Here is a 14,137-nt window from a genome sequence, read left to right on the forward strand (position 1 = left end):
TTTGAAACCAATGGTGCTTACAGTTTGGTATGTATTTAATTCCCTTCACAACAGTCCAAATTCTGATGTTTTCACTTAGGTCCAGATTCAACACAGGCAATATTTTTTCTTAAAAACTATGTTATTATCTTCTTCTGCATAATTTATAGAACCCCCTCTTATTGCACATATTTAATGTTCCTGGGAATGTGTAGTACTACTGCTTTCATAATTTACTGTTACCTAGTTTTTCTGTTTGTTGTTTTTAAGAATTTTTTCAGCCTTTTCTAAAGTTTCCTATTTATACTTCTAGACTCAAGGGCATTGACTAAGTGATAGGATTCTGGTGAGCTAAAGATGTTTTTCTACCAACTATCATTCTCAGTTCACAAAGCCTCAATTGTAACTGATGTATATTCTAATAACTGCTACCAGTAGGTGGCTGCAATTCCTCACAAAATGTATCCTACAAAAATTTCGTGTGACTATCTGCAGGGTTGTAGCAGTGTTAGTGCCAGGATATAAGAGAAATGGAGTGGATGAGAACTTTCATACACACACCTCAGATTCATTAATTACAGTAAAGGAAGACAAAATTTCTGGAGGGAAGACTACCACTTTTATTAGACCAACTTCTGGTGATGAGAGACAGACGTTTGAGCTATTCTTCAGCCCTGGGAAAACGATTCAGTGTCACTGCAAAATACAAGTTTGCACAGGTAGTTTATTGTAAGTTGTAAGCACATATTTTAAGGCACCATTCATCTTAGTACCTTTCCAGACTTAAGGAAGAGTTCTGCAATATAACATGAAAGTTGGTCTCTCTCACCAGCAGATGTTAGATCCAATAAAAGATACTACTTCGTACACCTTGCTTCTGCAATTACTGTTTATATGTAACTTCCAAGAAAGTGCTAATTATAATTCACCTCAGTGATCAGTTGCAATGTCACACAAACAAAATACAGCTTAAAAAAACATGATGGTTTTTGGATCAAATTCTGCTTATTTTGGTTCCCTTTCTTATGCATTTTAATAATGAGAGAAAAGGAGAACTGTAAATTAAATCTGTAATGTGTTATTTCCCTGTTGTAACAGTTCTTGGGGATGCGACTGCAGACATGTATTCCAAAACCCACCCTTCAACTCGAAAGGAGATGCAGAGGTGGCAGATCTGGCAATGCTCTTACACATGAGCCTCTCCCATTACACTTCAGACAGCTGGAGTCCAGGTCATTCACCAGCAGAGGCTTGCCATAGGAGGCACAGGGCTGAAAGCCTGGAGTCTGGGGCATGCCCCTCTAAGCAACTGTGGGGGGATCTAACTGTGTACACTCCTACTAACAGCAATATGCCATAGGTAACTAAACTTGTGAAGAAAGGAGTAAATAAGAGAGTCTCTAGACAAAAGCCATGCTGAGACTGGAAGAGTTGTTCCAGCAAACATAATGGGTGGTAAGAAGGAAAGGAGGGCATGAGAGCTGTCTGGGGTCCTTATGCCTGTGTGTGAGCATGCAGTATCAGAGGGTGCTAGAGCTGGCCAAGTGGATATCAGTGAGGGAGGGAAAAATCTCGAATGACTGTGCATGCAGCATGTGAACACCTAATGTGGAGTCAGTAACAACTGGTGCAAGGGTTTCAGGGGGACACCAGCCACATGTCCCTGCCCCAACCCCTGATTGCCCCCTCCCCACACCTGCTCTGCCCTTGCCTGCCTCTTCCTGCAGAAGTGCCCACACAACTTCCAGTGAGGCTGGGGGCAGCCCCCCCTCCTCCAGAGAGCCACAGCCTGAGAACAGCACATGCTAGAAATCTCATGCTGCTCTCAGGCCATGGGGCTCATGGGGAGGAGTGGGGCTGTCCTTGCACTCACCAGAAGCAGTGCGGTGCTGACAGTGAATACGGGGGAGGGGCAGAAACTGGGCAATACATTGATCTCCTGTGCACCCCCTCACACATTGCCTCTGTACGGAATGGACATGAATAAGTACTAAAAAGAAGAAAATGTACATATTAACACCTGGTAGAGACATAAATAGAAAAGGAAAACAAAAGAGAATACCATACTTGGCAATAGCTAAGCAGTAGATTGCGTTATCTCTTGGAGTTCTTCCATTGTGTTCCAAGAAAGATTCAGCGGAAGAGTTTAAGAACAATTTAGCATTAGGTGTTGAATAGTATAAAGGAGGTCGTGAATTTCTGAAGCTAGAAATAGGGGGCAAAGGAACTTTGGCTAAACACATGTTTTGATCCACACTTTCATCTTTTCTAGGCTGAACAGCCTTCTTTCTCATATTCTTCTTTTGGTGAAGTCTGGGTATGTTCTGGAGCTTATTTGCTTCATACAATGGAGGTAATTTGAGTTTTATTTCCTTTCGGTTTTCCTTTGTAACTGTCAAGAAACATGGATCTTCCTCACGTGGACTTCGATCAGCTGGATTTGGTAACTTACAGTTCTTACTGTCTTCTGCCTTGATCCTGGCTTTGGAAGTCATTTTTGGCTTTGTAAAGCCATCCACGACAACAGTGTCTCCCACGCGTGTTCTGAACACTGTAGCTTGGTTAAACCATTGTGTAGTAAGTATGTGACTCTGAGCCCTAAGCAGCCACTGCTTTAATTTAATGTAAATCTTCATGGGAAGCGAAAAATTAGGATAAGAAACCACTGACCACATTTTGGTAACTAAATATAGCGCACAATCCTTATGTTTGTGTTTGATGCATATGTTGAGAGGAATTTGCCCTGCTGGATTTTGACACTGTAGGCACAACACACTGTAATTGACAAAAGCCTTCAGTATAATTAGTTGGCCTGCTTCTGCAGCTGCATGAATCGGACACTTAGTTATGTCTGGATGATGTGTTTCCTGACACCATTCTCGGTAGGGATGAACGCCTACTGCCTCATTGGGTCTCACTCCCTGTTTCAGGAGCCATGTTGTGAGCTCAAGGTGGCCAAAAAACGCTGCCATGTAAAGAGCCACTCTTTTTTGATATCTGACAAAAAGAAACATACCAAAATAAGTTAACTGAAGAACTAAAGAAATCCAACATATGCATAATTTTGAATAGTATTTTTGTAATGCTTATTTCTGTGCAGAATGATATGTCTGTAAGTCTCATAATTTCTTGCTGTCATGGGTTGATAAAATAATATGGTCCCTGTAAGAATAATTTGTACCTTTGTTAAATGGACTTTGCCACTGTTGATCATATTTGTTATCCACAAATTAAAACAGAGGCATATGCTGAAACAAAACATGGAGATATACACATGTCATAGAAATGGAAGGAACCTTGAAAGGTCATCGGGTCTAGTCCCCTGCCCTCTTGTCTGGACCTATCACCATCCCTGACTGTTTTTTTTTAATCTATTTGCACCAGACAGGCTGATATTACATTCTGAGAGAAGATTTTAAGATGGTCCACTACGGGTTGAACCTCTCTTGTCTGGCATCCTTGGGACCTGACCAGTGCCGAACAAGAGAATTTGCCAGATCATGAGAGGTCAATATTGTCAAGCACATTACCAACACTTCCACTGCTTACAGGGTTCTTAGAAGACATTTGGGGTAAATTACAGCTAAATAATAGCACAGAACACTGAGAGTTAGGACTGGTGGCTGTAAACAAACATTTTGGGACCACGGGAAACTTGGCCACACCCATGATAAGTGGTCATCTGGCTAACTAAAATCATGCCGGATTACAGATGATGCCAGATGAGAGTTTCAGATTAGAGAGGTTCAACCTGTAAAGTTATTGGGAGTGAAGGATTTCATAAAGTGGAACAGGAATAACAGTTTACACAAGGTAAGGATTTTCACATCCACATGACATTCAAAAATGTGAGATGAATACACAAGATTTTTAAAGGCCAGTGCAGGGAAGATTAAAAGTATTTCAGAAGCAAATGGCTGGACATTTTAGAAGTGGGAAGGAGAATAAACAGTACAGTTATAAAGTAGGGGAAGAGGGTTAAAATACATGTAAAGATGGTAGACTTCTCAGGTTAATTCTTATCTAACAATTCTTTGTGTTCTCTAGTAACAGAGAGTAAGCCGTGCTAGTCTATACACTATCAAAACAAAAAGCAGTCAAGTAGCACTTTAAAGACTAGCAAAATAGTTTATTAGGTGAGCTGTCGTGGGACAGACCCACTTCTTCAGACCTCTTCTGGATATGGTCTGAAGAAGTGGGTCTGTCCCACAAAAGCTCACCTAATAAACTATTTTGCTAGTCTTTAAAGTGCTACTTGACTGCTTTTTGTTTTGATTTGTGTTCTCTGTGTCCTTGTTCTTGGTAAAGAGAGTAGAAAACGCTTGCTATGAGAAGCCACTGCCACTAAACAGTCTATATGGTGTATGTTTCTATCACCACAATCAAAGTATGCAGTAACATTGGCAGTGAGCTATATCTCGGACACACATTCTGTAATCCATATGATAATTTTTCATTATATTGCATCTTTCTTACATTTCTACTGATAGAGAGCTACTCTATTCTAGTTTAAAACTCCACTCAGACCTGTTGTTCATACATTGCCCTTTTATATCCTATAGTGCATTAATAATTAGATGCCACAAAGGGGCGATGTGTTTATAATGCCCAGACTTAAAGGAAACAGATTAAATTTAGATGAGATATTTTGCCATCTTTTGGAAAGTAGAAAAACTTTTAAAAATTGGCATGGTGATGTACCGCTCCAGACAGCAAAAGGGTATTTTTCTGAGCCCTGCTAACCCATGGATATCTGCTTTATAGTGTTAGGTATCCACATCTGTGGATGCAGATTTCCACAGCTCATTTTTGCAGATGTGGGAGCAGATACAAATTTTGTATGTAGAATCTGCATATTTGTGGATATCAACTTTGTATTTGATGGTATCCACATCTGCAGATATCTGCAGATCATTTTTGTAGATGTGGATGTGGAAATCAATTTTGCATCTGTGCAAGGCTCTAGCTATTACAACACAGGAAAGATTCTATAGTATGAAGGCACTGTCAATTATTTCCAAAATCTATAGCTTCAGAGTATTTGTTTGGTAACATCCAGTGTAAAAAGATATCATTTATTTATATTTTTGACCCTTTACATTCTGGGTTTTTAATTAGTAGATTAAATATTGAGAATCTTGCGTTCCAATCCTGCAGTAACCAGTAGGACTGGGGAAAATGAGGGACCAAAACACTTTATAAGGTCTAGTTCCACAAGCTCTGTAGCCATGTTCTAAACATGGTGCCACATTATCATGCAGTGCTGTGATTTTTTACTGTGGCAAGAGGTGGCATACTGTATTTCATTTAGAATAAATCTTTTTATGTTATGTCACATCTAAAAATGTTTCACAATCAAATTATCTTCTTTATCTTATTAGGTCAGTAATAGGATGGTTTCTCTTGTATTGATAATACCTAGAATCTTTCCTCTCCTTTGTATCTTTCAGTAAAACTATGCACTGCAATACAATCTAACTATACCATAAGGGATATATGCTGAGAGTTATTAAGTGGACATTAAATATGGCATTGCCTTGCAAAATCACCATGAAAATTTATTGTCTCAGTCACAAAATCTACCTGGCTCCCTTTACCATAACATCTTCAAAAGTAATTATATTTTACTCACCTAGGAAAAAATCATTACAGAATTTTGCAAGTCTGGTATAAACAATGTTGATTTGCAAGAACAGTTTATTAAAAACAATAGTGCAGAAGTGATGGTGATCTTTGGGGCAGCCTTCAGAGATGTAATTAAAATTCCCAAATGTCTAAATATGAGTGACTTTTTGAAAATACATACACTCTTGTTGTAAAAAAAAAAGAGCCTAATCCATAGCTAAATGAAGTCAACATTGATCAGGCTCCAAATTACTAAAATGGGAGCTGCTATATTTTTTATATTATGAGGCTATGTTTTCTATATTCCCTTTTGGAGATACTTCAATTTCTTGAGTATCACCTTATACTAGAACACTAAAGTAAACTGGCAGATAAATCCAAGACCTAATGAATTTTCAAAAGACATTGTTAGGGAACACAGGTACTTGGACTGGAGAAGCTACAATGGAGGAAAAATCTAGTGCAATTAATTAGCATACATGCGTACTGGTTCTTCATCAGACAGGAAGCGTTGGATGTTATGCTTGTTTCCTAAAAGGCACCCAGTCAGGAATTCTTTCCATCCATCCCACACATCCAGGCGAAGTGTTGTGCCTATCAACAGCAAGGTGCGATCTCTTAGAGCGGTCCCAGTTTTGTTACTTTTACAATGTATAAATATCTAAATCTCTCAATTTGCATTTAAAGGATATTGGTCTACAATCTACTGGCTGGAGTGTGTGTAGCACAATCCTCGGCTGGAAGGAATGTCAGGCCACACCTCTGAACAGCTTGTTATCTAGTGGCTGGCCAAAAATGAGAATCTAGCCCCTTAACACGGCGAATTTACCAAACTACCAATCTGAAAAGGTGTTAGTTTTGGCTAGTTTATTTTCCAAAATGGGTTGTTTGTAGTCTGGTGCCCACAGATGGAATATTGCTTGGATATCTTGCTCTGAAATAATCTGAATTTTGCGACCTTCCAGGTGAGTGACTAAAGCTGTCTATTGGAACAGACATTAGAGAAAGTGAGGACAGGGCCACACTGAGGGAGGGGCAGGGCTTGAGGCAACTTCCCACATGTCCCAGGCATGGGATCCAGGGCAACTCACACACCCCTATCCCATGCTGCAGGCCCCACCCCTCCCCTGCTCCCCCCCTCCATGCCTTCTTACTCCCTCCCTGACCTACTGGGCTGGGTGGAGATTACTTGGTGCAGGTCGGGGTAGTGGGCAGTGACAAGAGCAGAGTTGCCTCCTCTTGCTCTCCCCCCGGCACTCACCATGCCGGTGGCACAAGCGGCAGTCTGCTCCAATCTACCATGCCCTCCGCACCCCTCTTCTCCGCAGGCAGCGGAGAGCTGAGCTGCCATGGAAAAGTGGGGCTCAGTGGGCCAGCAGGGCAAGATGTGGTAGAGCAGAGCAGAGCAGATTGCTGCTTGTGCCGTTCACATGGTAAGTGTGGTGGTGGTGGAGATATGCTGCTACTGCCACTGGCCCCCACAAAAGCCTAGGCTGGCAGAGTAATGGACCTGTTTGTCCTATGGATGGGATAGCTCTGACTGAGGATCTGCTCTCAAAATGGTGGGTGGATGGGAGGATGCTTTAATAGCTGCCTGGCTTGTTAGTTGACTTGTGCTATTATTCTTGTCTGAAGGCTTGATTTTTAATGCTGCTGGATGTGTAATGTTGTCAATGTAATTGAATCTCAGGGCACCTAGGGACTGTGGAGAGGTGTCTTTTTATTATTTAAATCAAAATAAACAAACAGATAAATGTAAAGCAGTAAGACCTTGAGGTTTGCTACTAACAGTCCGCTATACTCTGATACTCACATTTTAAACATAAGCACAGGCACAACTTGCTGCAAAAGAAGTTCATCAGGAATTTCCTGTTCAGGAAGTATTGTAATTAAAACTACCATTAGAGGGCATTAAAATACTACGGGCTGAGTTCTGACCTTTTTCCTGGCTGGAGCTCCCACTTGTTTCTGGGGGTAGAAGTGGGCACTGTGTTAAAACTACAAATATAAGACAGGCTGTGAGATTCTAAATTTAATCCTTTAGGGCCTGTTCTCAGTAGGCTGATTTTGTGCTCACACAAACTCCATGGAATTATGTGGATGTTAAAACAAGTCCCACACACATAAACCTCCATATCACAATGATTACAACAACAGTTGTGAATGCATCAGGACTGCAAAACCTGGTGGCTGGGCTTTGAACCTCTAAAGTATTTCTGTTCTGGTTTGGAATGTTACTGTGTATATCAGTGGTCATCAACATTTTTGAGGCAGTGTTGAAATTTGACCTCTATGTACAGTCCAAGGGCTGGTGATACTTTTTAAGGTCACTAATAGTCCTACTCATGACAGCTTCATTAATAAATAAATAAAGATGCAGAGCTTTACTGTTGTGGTGGTTAGTAGTATTAGCTGGTCTTTTGTTACTCCACTGGCAGCATGGCTTTGAGCAAGGTCCCAGCTGCATGGTGGAGGAGAAGTGGGGCTGAGCTCCTGCCTTGCGTGCAGATGAAAACTGGCTCATGTGCCACTCTTGGCACTCGTGCCAGGGGTTGTTGACTCCTGGTGTATATACTGGGTTCAGGACCTTTCAAATATCCACACCCAAGATAGGTGACCTGATCACTAATTCTGATACCTCATGATTTCATTGGTTATATTTCTGTATGTATACTGTTGACTTGAGTCTTTGGGCCTTTTTTTATTTTTCCTGAACAGTTTTAAAAGCAGGTCACATTTGGATTGTCTTAACATTTATTTGTAATACTTTATAAATGATATCAGATTTGTGTTTGATCAACAACTGAATTATCCTTCTTTTATAAATATACTCCTAGCAACCAAATATTACTTGATGGTTGTAAGTTTGTATTTGTCTGGGTTATTTTAAATTTATCCCCTTTCTTGACATTGTTTTAGTGTTATGGTTATGTGACCAAACCAACCGTTATCCTACACCTTAAACAGTGACCTGCATCAGTGCTTTCTGACCTTTTATATCCAGGGCCATCTCCAGGCTGTTGTGGGGCCTGGGGCAGCCATCCCCTGCCACAGACCCTGCCCCACCTCTGCTCCATCCTGCACACCTCTGGCCCCAACCTCTGCCCCTTCCATCCTGTTCCTGCGCCACAACCTTGCCCCAAATCCCTCCCTCCAAGCAATGAGAGCAGGGGAATGTGAGGTGGCCTCATACAGGGTGGCAGCATGGGAGTCCCCCCTATACTTGCAATGGCAGCAGAAGCCGAAGTGACCCAGCAGCCTGCTCTGCTGCTCCTCACCTTGCTGTCCTTTCTCAGCTCACTGTGCTCCACTTTACTGCAGCAGTGGGAAGCAGAGCAACCTGGGGTTGGGGCGTTCTGCTTCCTTTTGCCGCAGTGAAGCAGAGCCAGCATTCTGGGACAGGGCTGTGGAGTAGAGCAGAGTGGAGCAGGCTGCCAAGTCACTCCAACTCCCATTGATGTGGTGGGGGGAGACAACCCCTGCTGCCGCCCTGTGCCAGGCCCGCTAGCGATCCCCTTGGCCACCCTAGAATCCCACCCATATAATGGTTGGGGTGCCTCCTGCAAGGCCCTTCAAAGGCCCTTATCCTTCATATGGATGGGATAAGTCTGTTTATACCTGTATTTCCTGGACACAACAGACTGAAAGATTTTAGGTTGTATGAGAAACTGTTGCTGGCTTAGGGGATGCAATGTGGAAGAAAGTTGCATATCTCTGGTCTCGGGGGCTAAGCAAAGAAGCAGAAGCTAAGAAGCAATGAATTCTAATTCTGGCATGGGACTAATACACTCTGCCATATCTAATCCTACATTTAGGTTGGTTTGTTGGGTAGGCTGGTCACCCAGAGCAACCTTACAGAAAACGTTACTGACATTTTTTTCTGTTTAGTTTTTTTAATTTAAACAAGTCACAGCTTTGGTCAGCTGTCCATAACCCAGTCGTCTGCCATCTAAGGAGTAATGTAATGGGCCAGATTAAAACCTTTGCAGGGGGCCTGAAATTACAGCACAGTGGGCTTGCAGGGACTGCATTAATTTTATATACTGGTGTGCAAGACTTCTGCAATGTTCTGTGTATCGTCCCATGTAACAAGCAACACTTAGTCTGATAAGAATCCCTCTTCTCTCCCTTACCCCAGTTTTATACCAGTGCAGCTCCATTGATTTCTGTGAAGTAAGTTCCAATTTACAATGGTACAAGTGCAGGCCCAATAAGGCTACAAGGGCAGGAAGAAGTGCATTATAACTTCCTTTTGCACATCTTTGATTTTTAGGCCCTCCACCTGCCTTTCACATTGTTTTATTTTGAATGGCATCATATGATCCAAACTGTTCTAAATTCTGAGATATTTATCACTAAGCAGGGGTGGCCAACCTTTTTTCATCGGGGGCCACATAGCAATTTTTTACATGTTCTGGGGGCCAAACACAAAACAGATCCAAACCCATCCCCCACATCGCCAGGCTTAACCCCTCTCAGCCCCAAACCCAGGATTAACTACCTGAGACATGAGCTTGGTGCGCTGCCATTGCTGCCCCTCCCCGCTGCTCCTTCACCACAGCCGCTGCCACTGCTGCCTTCTCCTCAGCATGGCTGTGCAACTACCCCCAGCTCTCCTACTCTCTTCCCCGATGTGCAACACAGACGGCTCCCTGCTGAAATAATGGAACTCAGTTTAACTGGTTTAACAGCCAGGTCCCTCCTGCCACCCTACCAGCTGTTAAATCAATTACATTTAGCTCCATTATTTCAGCATGGCACGCAGGGAGCCGCAAGAGGAGTCAGTGGTGGCAGCGTCTAGAGCCTTAAAAAGCCACATGCAGCTCTGGAGCTGCGGGTTGCCAACCACGTGCCCCACAGCCAGCTTTCAAAATGGCACCACTGCCAGCTTCATGGAACAGATGGAAAGGCTTTGTGGGCAGGATTCTGGCCTGCAGGCCACATGTTGGTCACTCTGCACTAAAGTACCAATAATCATAATGTTTTTTAGGCTTTCTTAAATATAAAGATTCCTTAAATACAGAAAACTGGAACGTTATAGACACGTTGGGTCAATATTAGTCTATTTAGTAGGTAGTGTAAATAAAACCATCTTATACCTATATCTAACTGGTAATCATTCAGTGTGTTGCAGTCATACATCTCCCTGCCCTCTGGAGTCCTGAGACAATAAATGCTATTTGGAAAGCCACATTTCAGGGATACCAGAGTTTTCAAAAGAGATACTGCTGTAGCAAGAAGATGAATACTCCCCTTAATGGGAACTTTCTCTTGGGTTACAACATTGTATATGTAGAAGGCTGGTTTGTCTTCTTCCTGAAAGCAAAAATAAAAATAAGTGCTTCAGTGACAGTGTTCTCGTAAATTGTGCCTATAATTTAGGAACACTAATTTTATACATCTAAGGATTTACTGTCCTTTTTTAGAGTATAGTCTAGTGGACAGAGCAGGAAACTAGGATCTAATACTAGCTATCCCTCAAACTGACTTCTTCCAAATGACTTCCCTCCACTCATTAAGGACCCAAATCAGCAAGATCCTGAGAGGCTCTTGTGAGATGCTGAACAACATAAGTGCCTTCTGATACCAGGGAGACATCTGGGCACTCATCTCTTGACAGCCTGGAGGAAAGTCCTAAATCCTCTGTGCTCCAATTCACTCATTTATGCAATAGAATTATAAAATTATAGAACACTATGACTGGAAGGGACCTCGAGAGGTCACTGAAACCAGCCCACTGCCCTCATGGCAGGACCAAGTATTGTCTAGACCACCCCTGATAGAGATTTATCAAACCTATTCTTAAGTATCTCCAGAAATGGAGATTCTACAACCTCCCTAGGCAATTTATTCCAGTGTTTGACCACCCTGACAGTTAGGAAATTATTCCTAATGTCCAACCTAAACCTCCCTTGCTGCAGTTGAAGCCCATTGCTTATTGTTCTATCCTCAGAGGCCAAGAAGAACAAGTTTTCTCTCTCCTCCTTATGACACCGTTTTAGATACCTGAAAACCACTGTCGTGTCCCCCTTCAATCTTCTCTTTTCCAAACTAAACAAGCCCAATTCTTTCAGCCTTCCTTCACAGGTCATGTTCTCTAGACCTTTGATCATTCTTGTTGCTCTTTTCTGGACCCCTCCAATTTCTCCACTTCTTTCTTGAAATGCCATGCCCAGAACTGGACACAGTACTCCAACTGAGGCTTAACCAGCACAGAGTAGAGCAGAAGAATGACTTCTCGTGTCTTGCTCACAACACACCTATTAATGCATCCCAGAATCACGTTTGCTTTTTTTGCAACTGCATCACACTGTTGACGCATATTTAGCTTGCAGTCCACTATATCCCCTAGATCCCTTTCTGCCATACTCCCTCTTAGACAGTCGCTTCCCATTGTGTGTGTGTGAAACTGATTGTTCCTTCCTAAGTGGAGCACATTACATTTGTCTTTATTAAACTTCATCCTGTTTATCTCAGACCATTTCTCCAATTTGTCCAGATCATTTTGAATTATTACCCTATCCTCCAAAGCAGTTGCAACCCCTGCCAGCTTGGTATCATCTGCATACTTAATAAGTGTACTTTCTATGCCAATATCTAAATCATTGATGAAGATATTGAACAGAACTGGTCCCAAAACAGACCCCTGTGGAACCCCACTTGTTATACCTTTCCAGCAGGACTGAGAACCATTAATAGGTCCTCTCTGAGTACAGTTATCCAGCCAGTTTTGCACCCACCTTATAGTATCCCCATCTAAGTTGTATTTGCCTAGTTTATTGATAGGAATATCACAGAATCATAGAACACTAGGACTGGAAGGGACCTCGAGAGGCCATCGAGTCCAGCCTCCTGCCCCAATAACAGGACTAAGTAATGTCTAAACCATCACTGATAAACATCTATCTAACCTGTTCTTAAGTATCTCCAGCGATGGAAATTCCACAACCTCCCTTGGCAATTTATTCCACTGTTTGACCACCCTGACAGTTAGGAACTTTTTCCTAATGTCCAACTTAAACGTCCCTTGCTGCAGTTTAAGTCCATTGCCTCTTGTTCTATCCTCAGAGGCCAAGAAGAACAAGTTTTCTCCCTCCTCCTTATGACACCCTTTTAGATACCTGAAAACCGCTATCATGTCTCCCCTCAATCTTTTCTTTTCCAAATTAAACAAGCCCAATTCTTTCAGCCTTTCTTCACGTTCTCTAGACCTTTAATCATTCTTGTCACTCTTCTCTGGACAGTCTCTAATTTCTCCACATCTTTCTTGAACTGTGGTGCCCAGAACTGGACACAATACTCCAGCTGAGGCCTAACCAGTGCAGAGTAGAGCAGACAAATGACTTCTTGTGTGTTGTTCACAATACACCTGTTAATGCATCCCAGAATCATGTTTGCTTTTTTTGCAACAGCATCACACTGTTGACTCATATTTAGCTTGTGGTCCACTATAACCCCTAGATCCCTTTCTGCTGTAGTCTTTCATGCGAGACCATATCAAATGCCTTACTAAAGTCTATTTATACCACATCCACTGCTTCTCCCTTATCCACAAGGCTCGTTATCCTATCAAAGGAAGCTATCAGATTGGTTTGACATGATTTGTTCTTTACAAATCCATGCTGGCTATTCCCTACCACCTTACCCCTTCCAAGTGTTTGCAGATGTTTTCCTTAATTACTTGCCCCATTATCTTTCCCAGCACAGAAGTTAAACTGACTGGTCTGTAGTTTCCTACATTGTTCTTTTCCCCTTTTCACAGATGGGCCCTACATTTGCCCTTTTCCAGTCTTCTGGAATCTCTCCTGTCTCCCATGATTTTCCAAAGATGATAGCTAAAGGCTGAGATACCTCCTCTATCAGCTCCTGAGTATTCTAGGATGCATTTCATCAGGCCCTGGTGACTTGCAGACATCTAACTTTTCTAAGTGATTTTTAACTTGTTCTTTTTTTATTTTATCTGTATCTTTTTATTTTATCTACCCCTTCCCCACTAGCATTCACTATGTTAGGCATTCCTTCTTCAGACTTCTTGATGAAGACCGAAACAAAGTCGTCATTAAGCATCTCTGCCATTTCCAAGTTTTCTGTTTTAAATATTATTTATTTCACAGGGATGTTGTGAGGCTTAGCTATCTCATATTTATAAAACGCTTTCAGATGCACTGATGAAAGTCATTAGCATATATTTTCAGTTTATTTATAATATGGCAAAGGTAATGTCTCTATATTTTACATCTCATACAATCATTGATACACAATCACTGCTTAAAAACATAAGCCTAATTCTGCATATTAGTGCATCCCACTAACTTGAGCTGAGTAGGATCCGTGTTAGTGTGTAGTTAGTAGTAGTGAAGTTAGTAACTTCGAGAACAACAAGAAGTCTTGCGGCACCTCATAGACTAACAGATATTTTGGAGCATAAGCTTTTGTGGGCAAAGACATGCTTCATCAGATTGTTTGTTATTTGATTGTTAGCATGAATAGAAGTTTCTGCATTGACTTCAATACAGATATATCCAATGGAAGT

The 14,137-nt window shown here is 41.9% G+C and overlaps 1 protein-coding gene across 2 annotated transcripts in view; it reads right to left on the minus strand.

The window, feature by feature from the left end:
• The window catches only part of ANKUB1 (ankyrin repeat and ubiquitin domain containing 1), a 40,974-nt gene that overhangs the window by 4,131 nt on the left and 22,706 nt on the right, over positions 1–14,137 (minus strand). For both annotated transcript variants that reach the window (XM_075004387.1, XM_075004386.1), the window contains 3 exons: positions 10,704–10,920; positions 6,084–6,198; positions 2,047–2,976 (listed from right to left, as the gene is read on the minus strand). In XM_075004387.1, coding sequence (XP_074860488.1) covers positions 2,047–2,976; positions 6,084–6,198; positions 10,704–10,920 — 1,262 coding nt within the window. The remainder of the gene's footprint in view (positions 1–2,046; positions 2,977–6,083; positions 6,199–10,703; positions 10,921–14,137) is intronic.

Source organism: Carettochelys insculpta, chromosome 10 (assembly GCF_033958435.1).
Source record: "Carettochelys insculpta isolate YL-2023 chromosome 10, ASM3395843v1, whole genome shotgun sequence".
Classification (NCBI taxonomy): domain Eukaryota; kingdom Metazoa; phylum Chordata; order Testudines; family Carettochelyidae; genus Carettochelys; species Carettochelys insculpta.